The sequence below is a fragment of the Theropithecus gelada genome, chromosome 7a, assembly GCF_003255815.1.
Source record: "Theropithecus gelada isolate Dixy chromosome 7a, Tgel_1.0, whole genome shotgun sequence".
NCBI classification, from domain to species: domain Eukaryota; kingdom Metazoa; phylum Chordata; class Mammalia; order Primates; family Cercopithecidae; genus Theropithecus; species Theropithecus gelada.
Window position 1 is genome coordinate 49,009,989 of NC_037674.1, and position 16,820 is coordinate 49,026,808.

Consider the following 16,820-nt stretch of genomic DNA (forward strand, 5'->3'; position numbering starts at 1 on the left):
AGCTGGGCGGCACAGAGCCAAGTGTTCTACTGGTTGGATTCACAGGCTTGTCCCCTACACTCTGTCCCCAGGAGCTGCAGAGCAACCCAATGGGATGATGATGCCCCAGAACCTCTGGGACACGTTGAACAGCTTTTCCTGTTTCCTTCTTCTGCCAGTCCCAGAGTACATGATCCTGCTGGCCCATCCCACAGGGCCCCTCCACCCACAGTCATCCAGTGCGCCCTGCAATCTGCATGAGTCCTCACACCCTGAGCTCTTCTGAGGCCAGGTCTGAGCTTCCAGGAGGGGACTGCTCCCTAGGAGGGGCGGCTGGGAGGAGAGCATGGTTGAGGCCCTTTCCAGAATGGCATTTCAGTTCATTTTCATTAAGCTCCTGCTGCATCACTTCCTGGGAAGGATGCCCCGGAAACAAAGGAAAGAAAGCCTGGCATTCCCTCCACGGAGGCCATGACCTAATGGAGGGGGTCCTTCAAGAGGCCTCACCAATAGGACACAACATGCCAGGAAGACCCCCAGCCCCGCTCCCCAGGACAAGGGCCGGCAAAGCCTCCACAAAACTTGGCCCCTAGGTAAGAGATCTTCCACGTGTGCCTGGCCCCCAGGGGCTGCAGAACTCTAGGATCATGACTGGCTGGACCTCGGTGACAGAGCCAGAAAGAGGGAGGGAGATTCTCAAAAGCTCTACTGGCCAGCAGCGCTGTCCCTGCCCTGCTAGCTCAATTTGTGCTAATGGGGTCAGGATTCAGGGCTCAATACCTATTTGGTCAATTAGCTCTGCTCTCTTCTCAGCCTCAGACTGAGCCCCAACCCTGGACACTGAGAGAGGAGAAGAGCTTGCTGAGGTCACCCAGCAGAACAGGATGAGACTCAGGAGGGGAAACTGAGGGTGGGAGGGTGGGCAGTTCTGGGCCAGGCTGGCTCAAGATGCAGGACCCAGAGATCTGGGGCGGGCCAGCCCCCACACTGCAGGAAGCCAGGCCCCAGAGGCAGTCTCGCCTGCTGGACCAAGTTTCTTCTAAAAGGTGTTAATGGCATGGATGGGACCTGTGGACCTGAGGGTCTTTCCTGTCTTTGGGGAAGGAAACAAGTGCCCTCACATCCTCTGAGGATACTGGAGGTGGGAGAAGCCCGTGGCTGGCTTTGGCATACAGTGGCTGGGGACTCACATTAATCATTAACAGGGGCTGCTCTAGCCTCCAACGGGGAACTGCAGGGTAATTACTTCTGGGCTCCAGGCCACACGCTCAGTGACATTATTGCAGGCAACATCTGCCTTCTGGGCCTAGTACGGCAGGAGAAGCGAGTCTTCTCAAAGGCTGCACAGCTAGGACGAGGATGCACACACACACACAGGCAAACACACCACACATACTCAGATGGCAGCACAGGCAGTCTGCTTAGAGTCCTGGAGGGTGAAGGGCAGGGACTAAGGAGTGCAGGTTAAAAGAGGCAGGTTCTGAATAAGCAGCCCCCAGCATCTGCCAACACCCACCCCAGCCAGGCGGCCCTCAGCTCAAGTTTCCAAGAAAATGCACAGAATGGTTCTCTCTTTCCTTCAGCTCCAGCTCAGTCACTTCCTCCAGGATGCCTTCCCTGACCATCAACCCACATTGATCTATTGCTCATCGGCCCTCCCATAAACCAGAAGTGGAACCCTACTCTCCACTTTGCCACCTCCAGCCCCCTTAATGGTGAAAACAGCCTTGGAATGGGTGATACGGTATTCTGGAGGGCATGACTCCCTTAGCTTGCCTCTCCCCAAGCCCAGAGGATAATGTATTAGCCAGCCCCCATTATGTATTAATTTCTGAAAGCCTCGTTCACGCAGACATAACACATCCACCCACACAGATAAATGCTTAGACAGACACAAAATCATCAGCAGCCAATTATCAGGCCCCCGCAGCTGCCGTGATCAGACCTGGAGGCCCCGCTGCTCGCTCTGCAATTTGTGGTAGCCCAGAGCTGGGGGTGCAGTGGGTGGAGGGAGTCCCTCTATCCAGCTGGCACAGCTCTAGGTCCAGCCCTGACCCTGAGGGTGCCTGAGCTTGCTGCCTGGCTGAGAACACCAAACACCAGCCCCAAACAATGAGAGAGCAGAGTTGGGTGGGGAGCTGTCACGTGTGAGATGTGATGACTCTGGCATCGGCAGCAGTGGCACGGTTGTTTATTTATAATTTGTACTTTACCTCCCAGAGAGGACCAGAGGCAGCTGGCTCGGATACTAAGAGGTGTAGGAGCTCAGGAAACTTAGGGAAAGCTTCCTAAAGAGGGGCAGGGCACAAAGGTAGAGCCCCAAACCTTGGTACCTCAGGAAGGGCACCGAAATTGGCTCAAAGGTTTTGCACAAGGATGCCAGTTCCCGACCCTAGACCAAACCCTTCCCTTGGCCACAAACTTAGCCTTGAACCCAGCCATGGACTGAACCCCAATCCTGGTTACACACTGAGCCCCAACCTTTGTCAGAGACTGAGTTCTAGCCATGGTCACAGAATGAGCCCTGATTCTGGTCACATACTGAATCCTAAACCACAGATCAACTCCAAATCCTGACTTTTCTGAAGTATATAATGAATAGATCACGTGGCCATTTCTCTAGTGGATCAGAGAAAGATACCACTGGCCACTTACCCCTTCTCCTCTGAACCCCAATCACCCCCATCCAGGAACAGGGGCATTAATGGCACCCGGACATGGTCCCCAAACCCCAAAGGTCTCTAGCAGTCAGGACCTTCCCAGGAAGAGGAGGCGAGCCAGCCTCCCAGCCCAGCATCCTCAGAAACAGCAACCCCAGATCTGGGGTCAGGACAGCATGTCTCAGTCACCAGACTCTGCACCTTCAGAAAGGGGAAGACTACCTTCTCATGGGAGCAGCCTAAATTATGATGGGATCCTGAGAATACCTATCATCCCAGAAAGACAGGTATGAAGCTAGAGTGACAAGAAAAAGCTCCAACTGACAGGACCATTCAGGAAAGCCTTCTCTGCGGACCCTCTGGCTGGGAAGCTGGGGGTGGACTTAAGCTTGAAGACCTTTGCAGACAGACATGACACCACCCACTTGGTCTCTGGTTTCGCTTCTGGCATACTCTGTGACCTTGAGCCAGGTGCTCCCCTTCTTGGCTCCTCTGCTCCCCATCTATGAAACAAAGGCTCCAGGCCAGGGGCTTGCTAAGGCCTCTCCAGATCTCATATTCCGACACCTGATCAATTTCCTGTGCCTGCTGACTATCCCTTTCTGAGCCCCTCCTCAATGTTTTAATTCTCAGGAGAATGTTTTCTTGAACTACTCGTGTAATTAAATTTTTTAAACACTAACATAAAAGAAGGAGGAGTGTCAAATTCCAGTTCTGATATTCATGGCTGCAGGATTGGGGGATCTCTCTCTCTCTCTCTCTCTCTCTCTCCCTCTCTCCTTTCCTCGTCAGAGCCTTATCTGTAAATTGGGGATATAAAACTATTTGGGGGCCATCGTGAAGAATAAATGAAACGGGAGATACAGAGCTCCCAGCACAGCCTGGCACATGGTAGATGCTTTGTAAATGGTGGTTACTGATCTGTGAACCCACCTGGCTTTTAGTCTCTGTTGATTTGAGTCTAGGGCTGTAAACTCTGAAGCCTACAGGGGTCAGGCAGCTAAATGGCATGAATGACGTGGCTGGGTGTAAGACAGTGGCCTTAGCGACAGCTGGGGACCTGTGCAACTGCAGAGCAAAAGCCGATGTAAAGGAGGCAGCCTCTAGTGTCTCCTTCAGCTCCCTGCTATGGAGTGGGAATGTGCGGCCAGGGCTGCCAGAGTTTCCAGTTTTTCAAGAGAAGCCCAAGAGCCATATTTTCAGGTTATATCTTTCCATTTAAAAACATTGGCTCCGATTTGTTATGACACACTATGCTGGCCAAACAGAGCACATCTGGGTGCTGTATTCGGTGCAAGGGATGCTGCTTGGCAACCTCTGATCGAAGTACTGCTCAGTCTTATCTTGAGCGCCCACAGTGACGGGGAGCTCACCACCTCTCTGTGCTGCCTTCCGCCTCAGACCCGAGTGGGTGCTGATGGTACAGTGTCTCCAAGTGACTTCCCAGCCCGTGGCACTGCAGACTTCTAGGGCCCTGGCAATGCTTCCTCAGTAAAGAAGCCTAGCTGGCAGAGAACATCCTCTCCAAAGCCAACAAAATGCCCCTGCCGGCCCATGGCCCTCTGTCTGGGAAATGTGAATTCTTCAGCATCCCCTGGGCGAAAGCAAGACTGTCTGGTCAGCCTCGGTAGCCCTTCTATTAATTAGCAACTGGCAGTCGCAGCTTTGTAAGAGCCCTTGAGCCAAGTGAGCGTGTGCAGGAGCCGGCTGCCTCCTCAGTTCTATGACAAGCCCCCAGGGGACTGGGGCTGGACCTTTTGCTCTGAGTGAATTCCCCCATGGTGGCCAGTGTTGTGGCAGGCACAAGGGCCACTCAGGCTGCTATGACACTTCTCAGCCCCACCATTTGTACGGAAGCTAATGCTTTTCAGGGTAGGAGGGGGCACGGAGAAGTGACAGGCAAGCCCAGCCCTCAGGGGAGGCTTCTGGGCATAGCCTGGGGCAGGGAAGGAGGACATAAGATTGGGAAGAAGGCCTGGATGCCTCTGTCCTCCTCTCAGCTGGCCCCTGTCAGAGTCACTGGCTCCGCTGCTCAGTCACCTCTGTGCTCACACCGACATCTGCTCCTTTCCAGAAATCTCAGTGCAACGCAGCAGTCACAGTACTCCCTGCCCCTTCTCCCCAGCCAGGCCCACCCCTCTGGCCCTTTGGATGGGAGAAAAGCTGCAAAAGTGGTGGGACAGGATGGATTAATGAGGGTCCTCTGGTCACCCAGCTTCTTCCTGTTTACACCCATCCCAAAAGCCAGCATGCAGGACCAGCAGGGTCCAAGCAGCAGTGCAGGAAAGGAGGAAGAGCAAGCTGTGAATCCCACATCCCCACACTGGCAGGCAGACCTCTGTGGCTTGGCTCAGCCCAGTTCACAGACTTTATCCTGCCACGCTGAGCTTGAGGACAGAGGCCACAGGCTCTGAGGCCAAAGAGATAAAACGGAGCTCTGCCCTCAGGGAGCTCAGTTCGGGAGCTTGGACTAAGCATGGAACAAGCGCATGAACAGTAACCTCAATACTCCAAGCATGGTCCTGGTCTGGGCACCAGCCACATTAGCATTCTTTGGGCGCTTATGAGAAATGCAGCATCTCAGACCCCATCCAGACCTACTGATTCAGAATCTGTATTGAACAAGATCTCCAGGTGAGTCGGATGACATTACAGCAGGAGAAGCTGCATTGTAACAAACATAGAGCTCCGTCCAAATGCCACAGGGTGGTCAGCCAGGGAGAGATGGATGGCAGCCAGGGTGGCCTGAGAGGGCATCCCACAAGGCCCTGGGGACAGTGGGCCCTAAAGCATGGGAGAGGAGGGTGGATGGACAGGGAGAAAGGTCAGCACAGTTGGAAGCTCCCTGTGTGAGGCAGGCGGCTACCTGGCAGCCAAAAAGCCTCAAAGCTCACAGCAGCTAAGGGAACTGGTGTGGCAGGGCCAAGCAGGGGCGAAGGTAACCCCCAGCCTTATCATGTAGCCACCAGACCAGGAGCTTGAGCCTTGCAGCAGGGAGAACCTGGAGCCAAGGTCTCTCTAGCCAGGCAGTATGGGGGTCCTGGCTCTCTGCCTCTATCGGGTTTCTGTGCACCCAGCATCCTAGGAGCACCTCGGTCCTGAGCTCCAGCAGCCCCTGCCTTGTCAGGTGGGACACATCTCATCCCCAGAGACAGCCATGCTGCCCACTGTGCCAGCTGAAAGCACAGCCCAGGCAGCTCACCTTGGAATTCCCCTCTGCAACTAGGCACCCTTCCCCCTCTAGCACAGCCTGCGGCTCCTTTCCGCCTGGCTTTGCACACTGAGAGTCTTAACAACATTCCTGGGAAATGGCCCCAGGAAAGCCCAGGAAAGAAGGGGCCTCAGAACCCCCAGACCCAGAGTCAGGCTGCTGCCTCTTCCTCCTTTCCACCTCCTGCCAGAACAGTCCTTCCCAGGACTCAAAGGGAGAGAGGTGGGAGGCGGTAGGACTGAGGAAACAGAAAAGAAACCAGTGCCCAGGCAGAACCCCTTTCCTCCCTCAGGCATCCAACTCTGAGCCCTGTTTTTGTTTCCATCCTGCTGGCAATGGGAGGCCCAAGCCCCAGACTGCAAAGAGACCCCCATTGCCAGGCTCCAGAGAAGGTGGGTGCCTGCCTCTCACCAGGCCCAGGCTCTCTTCTGGGACGGCCTAGAGAGGGGTTCACAACCTTGAGCCTCCAGATGGTCCTCAACCTAGGAGGCCACAGACACCAGAAATCAAGTGCCACACTCTATGTGTCTGGATACCTGGGTATCCTGGATGGAGTGAAATCTCTGACCCCAAGAAGGTTCAGAACCCCTGCTTGAGCCAAGGACAGAGGTCCATGTGATCTTCCCAAAACCAAGGAAAGGAAGTTGTGAGGGCAGAGGAGGTGTGGTTCACAACAGCATCACTGCTCCTCTCTCAGCTCACTGCAGAGCTGTCGGCGGGGCGACCATAGTTGTACAATTTGTGCTTGACATGGCAACAGGCAACAAGATTCCCATTTTCTAAATGGGCAAACTGGGGCTCAAAGAAGGCTCATAACCCATGCAGGGCTCTATAGCAGTCAGGGTTGGGGAGGTGACAGGAGGTGAGTAATGGCAGTGACGGGGTGCCAGTGACCAGCAGGCAGAAGGAAGTCAGCTCAGGACACCCCTGGGACCTGCTAGGCCACTGGCCCAGTTTCCAAGATTTCGGAGCCCAGCTCTTTCTGCCCCAAGGAAAGGACACTTCAAGCACCCTCGCCTTCCCTTCCTCATGGCTTCAGGAGGCTCAGTCTAGGAGAGGGTAGGGACAGGGGGATGAGAAAGGCCAAGCTTCTGCCTGCCTCCATTATTAACGCTGAGCCAGCTTTGGGGGTGCAGCAGCAATTCCGGAACTGACACTCCACATAGGGACTTCCCCACCAGCTTCCACATCCACCCACACAGCCCCCAGACACCCGCTCAGACAGACACCTAGATACACACACCCAGGCTGACTCCCTGAGCCTGACCAGCTTCCGGGAACACAACTAGCTACATCTGCACTTGGGGTTCCATTTCTTTTCTCTCCTCTTAGAAAAACAAGATTATCCAGATACTGTTTTTGTTGTTGTTGTTGTTCCAGGTCTCCAGGACACAGCTTGTGTGGAAGGAAGGACCCATCCAGGACCTAAGAGCACAGCCAGCCTTGGGGAGGAGCCCGGGGAGCCATGTCCTGAGGGTCTGCATCATCCTGGCCTCTTCTCTTAACACACCACAAATACAAGTTTCAAAAGGCAGATGGGGAGTTGGAGGGGAGGGGAAGCCAGAAAAGCCCAGGGAGCCTGGAGGAGCCATGGGGGTAGCCAGGGCATGGTCTCTTTTCTATTGGGGGGTGGGATCAGGGGCAGGTAGAGTAATGAGAAGCAGAGGCAGCCCAGAAAAGCCTATTATTAGCCATGGCCCAGGTTATGCTGGTCCCTCAAAGCACAGCCCACCCTTCTCCTGGGAAAGGCACCCAGCCTTCCTTCCCCAGCAAGGGGAGATGCCGGAAGCAGTCCATCACAGCCAGCCCTGAACTCCAAACCGCAAACTCAATCTATCATGGTTTGCTGGCAATTCTTTATTAAACCAATTCTGCTGGATCAATGCTTCCTGCCCGTCAAAATGATGAATAAATCCTTGACTAGCCTGAGCAATGCTTGCAGAAGCTCTTGTGAAGCCTAAGGTGGGCAATGGCAACTGGCTACACAGAGGCCCAAGGCCAGTGGCTAAAACTCTAGAGACTGAGGCTGGGGGTGCTGGTCAGTATAGGGTAGGTTAGGTGGGGTTGAGAGGTGGGTTTTCTTTTTTTTTTTTTTTGAGACAGAGTCTCGCTCTGTCGCCCAGGCTGGAGTGCAGTGGCGCGATCTCGGCTCACTGCAAGCACCGCCTCCCGGGTTCACGCCATTCTCCTGCCTCAGCCTCCCGAGTAGCTGGGACTACAGGCGCCCGCCACCGCACCCAGCTAATTTTTTGTATTTTTAGTAGAGACGGGGTTTCACTGTGGTCTCGATCTCCTGACCTCGTGATCCGCCCACCTCGGCCTCCCAAAGTGCTGGGATTACAGGCGTGAGCCACCGCGCCCGGGCGAGTGGTGGGTTTTCTAAGCTTAGAAGACTTAGCTAGGCTCTTGCCTCTTTGACCTTCTGAGAATAAGACTAGCTGTTTGGCCTAGAAGCAGGAAAGGCATGGACACCACTCCTCCAGACACACTCAGATGGTCTTTCTTGGATTTCTTTCCTTACACCCCACCCAGCTCCAGATAGCTACAAGGTTGTGCAAAGGGGTCGTGCCACTTGCAGCTACCAGTCCCTGTTGCTTGTTGCACAAACCCAAATTCAAAGCCCACTCTGACCCTTTTCCTGTTGCCCATTTAACAATTCTGCTGTATCCCTGCTTCCCTATCCCCACACCCTCTCCTGCAGCCATGTCCCAGGCAGCCTGCAGTTAGTGGGAGACTCTGCAGCAGGGGGACTACAGACAGACACACAAGAATGGGGTAAGACCAGGAAGGGGAAAAGGATCCTATCTGATGAAATCGACCCAGTCCTCACTCTTCACCATCCAAGGTAAGGGAAACAGGAAGGACCAGGCCCAGCATCCAGAAGGTCCCCAGCCAATGTTTGCTGCTGAGGGAGGATGGGCATGCCTGGGGTTGACCTCTTATAGGCTCCCCAGGCAAAGGGCTTGGTGATGAGAACCCTGAACAGATGCTTTCTGACAACAAAGACAGCAGGGCCCTGGGCCAGGGAGGGGAGGACCCCTCACCAATCTCAAGTGGTTGGTATTGGAACTGCCTATCACCACCACTGAAGAGTTGAGAGACAGGAGAAAAAATGCAGGACACCCGTTTTTTAGCTCCTGCTCACTCCTCTAGCTCAGCCTGGGATCCTCAGGGTCCAGTACTGGCCAGAGGCAAGTCTACTCTTTAGGAACCTGGCACAGGGAACCTAGCCACCATTCATGATGGGAGGGTCCCGCATTTACTCATACAATTTGATGACTATGGCTGTCTGTTTACCCTGCCCTCTGGTCTCCCCAGTCCTCTGGGAATGGGAACCCTGGAGATATTAGGGTTAGGAAGAGCAGTCTCTCAAAGGAAAAAAGGGGGGGAGGGGCTCTGTTCACTACCTATTTTAAGCCACCGAGTGTTGTCTGACTGGTCATTCCCAGTGCGAGAAATCTCTCTCATTGGATGGAAAATGGCTTTGCTCTCATTACAAACCCAGCTTCCCTGGAGTTTGCAAAGAGGGCTCTGGGTTGGCAAAATGCTCATTTTTATAGGCAGGCAAGCAAGGTAGGCAAGGAAGGGAGATAAGTAGGGGGCAGGGCCCAGAGAAAGAGAACGAGAGAATTAAACCCAGCTTGAAAAGTGTTTCCCAGACCTTCATCACAATCTCATGTATCAGGAAAGCCCAGAGGGGCACTAGGGAACCTCAGGACCTTGACTTAGGTAAAGGCATCCCTTATCCCAACCCTAGAGACAACCAACAATCCCTCTTTTTGCACAAATATGTCCACAAGCTCCCAGTGGTATCTGCTGTTTAATGGCATCTGACTCAGGTGATGTGGAAGGGGGCAGGGTCCCTCTCCCTGACTGGCGGTCATTTCTTGTTTGGGGACCCACGAGTGGCCCATGAGAGACCAAGCAGATGCTGGAGCTTGGGACTCCGGGTTACGGATGGGCCACTGGACAAGCATGGGGTACAGGACAGCGGCTCATCAATCAGAACACCAGGCATCTTCATCCATCACTATGAGCAAGGTCATTCTGCCCTGCCGCTCCGGATGCCAGCTGCCCAGGATGCCTGCTCCTGGCCCACCACTCAGCATGAGGAGCTGAGCTCAGGGTTACGGTGGATGCAGGGGGTTTTCATCCCGGCCTGAGGCCCCAGTGACCTCGGTCCTCCAGGGACCCAGCCGCAGCTTGCCAGGGCACCAGAAAGCAGATAATAATGCCTGCTGTCAGTACCCGAGGAGCTGGCCCGTTGCTAAGAGGTCTGTCTCTCTTCATGGCCCTGCTCTGCTGGCTGAATGACCCGGAGCTGCCTCTAGGATGGCCATCCTGACTCTGCAGCCTTGAAGGGGGAGGAGGAATGTGTGGCTTAAGGTGGCAGAGCCCTATCCTGGCTGCCGGCAGGGGTAGGCCAGGCTCAGAACACCTTTTTATTCTGTCTCCAATGCAGCCCAGACCCGAGAAGACCGGTGACAGAACACAGGAAAGTTCCCTCAGCGCGGTGCAGGAGGGGGCCTGGGGGTGTCTCGGAGCCTAGAGGCGCCCTGCTTCTCTTGGAGCTCCCAGCGCAAGGAAGGAAAGTTAACTCCAGCTGGGAGGCAGGGTCAGGAGGAGGCATGCCTGCACCGTGCAGGGCACCCACAGGATCATCGCTGTGGCCCCTTACCTGAAGTCACTGTAGGGGTGGATAATCCAAAATCCGGCCGACTTGACCCTCTCCTGCTCGCGTTCCACGGCTTTCTGGCTGCCGAACATCCTTAGGGAGAATTTGTTGACCCCGGGTTGGAGCATGGCCCCGAACTGGCGCTGCATGAAGCCGGACTGGCCCAAGCGCACCTCGGCCTCCGGAAGGATCTGGTCGCCGGTGGCCGCGCCTCCCTCCACTTTGATAGCGGTGTCCGCCGAGGGCTGCTCGCAGGAGGAGGAGGCCGGCTGCGGTGGCTGCTGGGGCGGCGGCGGCGAGGCTGCGGGCTGCGCCGAGGCGCCGGGGCGCTCGGGCTCGGCCGCCAGGCCTGGGGGCGTCCTGTCCTCGCCGGGGGACGCGTCGCCCTCGGCGATGAGCCGCCGCTCCTCCGCGGAGTCATGCAGGTGTCCGTGACTGCTGCCGCTCCCCGTGCCGCCGCCGCCGCCGCCCCGGCTGCCCAGCGAGGCCAGGCTCCCGCGGAAGCGCCTGCAGTCGCCGTTCGTGCTGGACTTGCCCGCGCCGCGGGCCGACCCTTCGCTGTCCGCTGCCCCGAGGGCCGAGCTCCGGGACTCCGTGCCACCCGCGGCCGCCGAGGGCGAGGGCGAGGGCAGTGGCCGCAGCCGGATGCTCCTGCGGCTGGGGTCTTGGCGGCCCCCGGCCCCCTCCTCCTCGGCGTCCTCTTCCTCGTCCATGATCCACGCCTTGGCCCCCACCTGCTGCGGGAGGCTGTAGAGCCGCTTGCGCATGGACGGTGGCAGCTTGTCCATGGCGCCAGGGGCCGGACCGAGCCGGGGGTAGGGGCGCGGCGCCGCGGACGGGCTCCAGGTCCGCCCGCCCGTCAGTCCGCCCGTGGGGACTCGTCCTTCGCCGCCGGCGTGGGGCCGCCTCAGGCGCCCATACTCGGGCAGGCTGCGCGCCGCTGGGAGGCTCCCAGTTGCGCTCCGAGTCCCCGGGCTCGCCGCGCTGCGCCTCCTCCCGGGCCGGGCTGGGCGCTCGGACCCCGCGCTCCCTCCTTGCCTCCCTCCCTCCCTCTGGCGTTCAGGGGCGCGGCGCGCGGCCGGGCTCCAGGCGCCCCGCCCCCGCGGGGAACAATGGGCGCCGGCTGGAGAGGCTCTGCGGCCGCGGCGCTCGGGGAACCGCTCTGGAGCGCAGAGCGCACGGCCCGCGCGGGTCCCGGGCGTGCGTCCCGCGGGAGGGCTGGCTGTCCGTCTGTCTCGCCGCCCGGACTTTGTGGCTGGTCCCCCGCGACCTCGTCTCGCCTCCTCTAGCCCGGCCCCTCTGGCCCGTCCCGGGGCTCCCGCCGCAGCCAAGCGGAGCCCAGCGACCCGCCGGGCTTACATCAGCGGCCGCCTCCCCCGGAGCGCCCTCCGGCCGCGCTCGGGCTCCCGCGCCCCGGAATATTCATGAAGCCGCCGCAGCTCGCGGGTTGCCATAGGAGCGGCTCCAGCAGCGGGGCCTGCCTACCTGGGCTTCTTAAAGGGGCAGCGGCGCACGGGCCGGGGGCTGGGAGGGGGCGGGGGGCGGGCCTGGCTAGGGGCCGGGGTTAGACCCTCGCTAGACCTTCGGAGCCGGGGTGAGAGGTGTCCATACTGCTGCGCCCTTAAATCTCTTTCTTGGGCCAAGCTGGAAGCGCGCCCCAAGTCTAGAGCTCCGGCTTCAGTTGCGAATTCCCCATCCCAAGATTGAAGGGGGCGGGGTAGCTTCCCAAATTCTCCATCACCAAGCTCTGGGCTCGCCTTTCCCTGGCATGTTTGCCCCTCAGCTGGGTCTCCGACTCTCCTTTTGGGAGGCGACCGGGTTTTCTGGATGCAGAGTCCCGGCCTTCCCGCAACCCGCTTGGGGAGGGGTTTCCGGAAATGCGCCGCGTCGGGGAGGCTCCCAGGGTTTTCCTGTGACATGGGCAGGGGGCGAACCCCCCGCCAGTCTTTCCCCTGCAAAGCCTCGCAGCAGCCAGGCAAGGAGGGCGTGGGGAAACAGGGAGACACTCACAGGGCGCGCGGGTGGGACCCAGCCCTTCGAGGTAAGACTTCGAGGAAATGCGCCGGCAACAGTCACGGATGCGAGATCGAACGCCGACCTCCGCAAGCGCCTCTCCCTCGGTGGTTCCGAGAGAGAGACAAGCCGGCTGCAGCGGGGAGCGGTTGGGCCGGCTCCTCGGATGCCCCGGCACTCTGGAACTGGCTTTGGAGCCCCTTCTCCCTGTGTTCCCATCCAAATTATGACACCTCCTATGTGGACCCACGCTGGGTAAGTTCCTGTTCCACCCAGTGCCCTACCTGCCCCCCCAAGCAGCTGCACAGCCCCTACTCCCTTCCAGTCCGCAGCCCAGCCCCTCCCTCCCCGCCCCCCCGCAAGGATCCAGCTGTGTGTCCTCTCTCAGTCTCTCCCAGTGTACAGTGTCCGGGCGTATGGACAGATTTCACTAACTCAGCCTAAGGTATAGCCCTACCCCTCTCCAACACCCTGGACAGCCTGATACCCCAGATTAGCTCAGAAATGGAGAGGGGGACAGATTGGGCATTAAGGGGCTGGGGTTGTCCATGGAAGGCTGGAGCCGAGGTTAATGCTGGAGCGGACACACAGCAAAGTCTCACAGGAGGGAGGCAAAAAGGTTCCCTGGCTCTGCCATCTCTCTGAGGAATAACATCAAGCTTTTCTTCAATTGATTTTTTTACTCTCATTCTTAGCCCAATGTGGCCACTTCCCCCTCCTCCATCCAGAGTAGGAATTTGGAGGGCAGGATGGGGACGCGGGCAGCCTAGCAGGGGCTCTTCTGCTCTACCCACTGAACCACAGGACCTCCCACAGTGGGAGGAATGACTAGGGTGATGACATCACTGGTAGCTGGCATTTTTACTTTTGAGCAGCTCTGAGCTGACAGTTCTCTGCACAGATGCTGGAGGCCTAATCCCTGAGTGTCCTTGGGTCTCCTTGAGAAGAAGTGTTCTTAACGAGCTGTGAGCCCAGCCCGCCCTGGTCTACCAGCCACAGGAGGGAAGACCTCCATTTAACACACTTCTTTGGGCTTCTTTGTCTAGCTGGGAGTTAGTCTGCCTTAACCCCGCTCAGGAAGTCAGCCCATATAGCCTTCCCCGTGACCTATGGTAGAGACATCTGCTCCTCTGGGAACCCTTTTCCAGTCACCAAAACCTTGGCCATGTCCCTGCCTTTGGTTCCCATGGTCCATTAGCTCCTGTGACCCTGAGCACTGATTACACAGTGCAGTCTATGCCCTGAGGGTGGAGCAGGTCCACCTTATCTCAGGGACCTCTCCACCAACACAAGGGTGGACAGAAAGCAGATCAATAAGTTTCAACTCTACAAATGAGTGAGGGACCCTAGAAGTTAGCTAATGGCATTGGAGGGGATGCTTGGAGGAGATGGAGGATAAGACCAAGATTCTGCTTCCTGGGATACTGCTGCCACAGGCTGGCCAGGGGTCAGGGTCTCTTAATTCCTCCCCACCAGCACCTCACTCACCCTCAATTTCGTTAGTGGCACCCATTCACCACTGTCTAGGACCAACTTTGGGTGCAGCAATGACTATTAGATAAATCAGGCCCTTGGAAAACCCTGATGAGGTCTAGCTCCTCCTGTCTCCTTTATGTGGAAATTCTAATGGAGGACATTGATGGTATGCCAACAGTCCAGGGGACAGAGGAGGAAGAAGAGCCCCAGGTCTTGCCCTTGGTGGGCTTCAAGTTGTGAGGAAGCTAGACTCATTCTCAGGAATAGGGCATGAAAATAGAGCAGGAAAACTGAAGACAGCAAATAAATGTGTACTAAATCATGTCCCCAACCATGAGAGATTTCAGAGGGAGCTATTGCTGGCCTTGGAGTAGCTAGGGAGGGCTTCCTGGAGGAGGGGGCCAGACTTGATGAGAGATGTATATCCAACACTTTACAGTTTACACCTTTTTGTGGTTGTTAAACCACATGAAATTTTGATTTTTGTGAGCCCAATATTGTCAAATTTTGGCGATTTCACATAGGTCAACCTAACATTCTTACTCTCATTTGCAGGCAAGAGAACTAAAGCACAGAGAGGTTAAATGACTTGCCAAATGCCCCATAGCAAGAAAATGGTGAAGCTGGAATTCCAAACAAGGGCTCCATAGGGCAGGCTGTGCCCTACTGCCCATCTGCTCGTGCAGGTGGGGTAGGGGGCAGGCACAGGTGGAGGAAGGAGAAGGAGAGAGAAGGTGAAGAATGGAGAGAGAATAAATAGGACCCCCACATTCTGTAATCTCCCCATTGCTCCACCCGGGTCTCACACCTTCTCCTTTCCAGCAATGCCTAGGAGGCCTGGGGTCTGCTCTGGTTCCTTTGATAACATGGTAGCCAGGCCCTGGGGACCCCAGCAAGGGAAAGGCCCTGTCTCAGGACTGAAATATGGAGAAGACCTGCTGCTCTAACCATGGGTGGGGGACTAGGGGACTTTGGAGACAAATGGGCTGCTGCAGGGCTACAGCAGACTGGGGTATTCCTGGAATGCAAACATAGAAAACATCTGAGTCTAAGAGAGAAGGGGACTGGGGAGGATGGGTTTCCTTCCCTGGAATGGACACTGAATATCAGTGAAATTTAGAAGACCTGCTGGGAGTAGAAGTGGAGAATGTAGCTGATTGTATAAATCAACCTCAGACCTTATTTGTGGGGGACCTAGATGGGCAGAGGGTGATGGGAAATTCTGGACGCTTATTTGCTTATGGGCAGAGGACATTGTTCTTGCTTGGAGAGGCAGCTCTGGGGTAGGGCAGTGGCTCCCACAGCCTGCAATGCCAAAGTTTTGGCCAGTTCTGCTTGAAATGAAATGAAACACACACACACACACACACACACACACACACACACACACAGAGAGAGAGAGAGAGAGAGAGAGAGAGAGAGAACAATGTTGGATATTTTAGGGTAAGGTTGCCAACTGTCCTTTCTTAGAAGGCTGTCTTTATTCTAAGGTTAAATCCTTGCCACATTCTCTGTGTTAAAATGCCCTTTTATGAAATCATGGTGCTGGAAGATGCTGTTTTTTCAATGTCGTTGGCTAAATAAAAAGTTGGCACTGGGTTCTGTGTTTGTTCCCAAAAATCATTTTTGAAATGTTATTGATCTGTAAGTTCCAAAAGTCTGGGAACCCCTGTTGTAAACAATAGAGCATGAGACTGAAAAACAAAAGCTGGAGAATTAAATACTTCTCTGTCAGTTACTGCCTGTGTATGCCTCAATCTTCCTCGTGTGTAAAATGGGTTTAATGATATGCACCTCAAAAGTTATTGCTAAGACTATAAGAGCAAATGAATGCACCTAGCATAGCATCTCATTTGTAGTAAGTTCTCAGTAAACACTGAATGATGAAATGATAGAATGAAACTCGCATTACCCAGTGGAGAGGAAGGCACCTGGCCTTTGGAATCCAATTTAGGTCATATCGTCATCTTAAAACTTTCTGTTGGGATGAAAGGGATGTTTTATACAAGATTCTTTCCTTTGAACTCTCCATCCCTGACAAGCCCTGGCTGGGTCTCCAGAAGACAGACTTCCTTCTCTCTGGGACAGGAACTTGCTGTGGCCCCAAGCTCTATAGCAAGCTTGTTCAACCCACAGCCCACGGACCTCATGCAGCCCAGGACGGCTTTCAATGTAGCCCAACACAAACTTGTAAACTTTCTTAAAACGTTATGAGATTTTTTTGAGATTTTTTTTTTTTTTTAGCTCATCAGCTATTGTTAATGTTAGTATATTTTATGTGTGGCCCAAGACAATTCTTCTTCCTCCAGTGTGGCCCAGGGAAGTCAAAAGATTGAACACCCCTGCTGTATAGGCAGCTGCTAACTCAGAGACCACACCCTTGACCCTGTGCTCAAGACCCTCTGAGAAGGCGGAGGGGAGTGGGGAGTGGTAACCATACATACATGCCACTTCATCTTTTTGCTCAGTGTGGATACAGTCCTGCCCTTCTGCTCTCCCCCAAGGCGGGTCTGCTCTGTAGGGCTGGACAGGGATCAGGAACATATAGACTTCCCGCTGGGAGTCCCGACCTGGAGACAAGGCCTCTAAGAAAGAATACTGGAATCAGCACCATGCCCTTGGGTTTTCTGTCCCGAGGCTTCCTGATAAAGAAACTGGGGCCGGGCGCGGTGGCTCAAGCCTGTAATCCCAGCACTTTGGGAGGCCGAGACGGGCGGATCACGAGGTCAGGAGATCGAGACCATCCTGGCTAACACGGTGAAACCCCGTCTCTATTAAGAAATACAAAAAACTAGCCGGGCGAGGT

General features: G+C 55.7%; 1 protein-coding gene across 1 annotated transcript in view; it reads right to left on the bottom strand.

Annotated features, from left to right (window-relative positions):
• The window catches only part of HCN4 (hyperpolarization activated cyclic nucleotide gated potassium channel 4), a 49,557-nt gene extending 37,257 nt beyond the window's left edge, over positions 1-12,300 (bottom strand). The window contains exon 1 of the mRNA XM_025390417.1: positions 10,529-12,300. Within this exon, the coding sequence (XP_025246202.1) occupies positions 10,529-11,313 (785 nt within the window). The 5' untranslated portion in view covers positions 11,314-12,300. The remainder of the gene's footprint in view (positions 1-10,528) is intronic.
• Between the last annotated feature and the right edge of the window lie 4,520 nt (positions 12,301-16,820).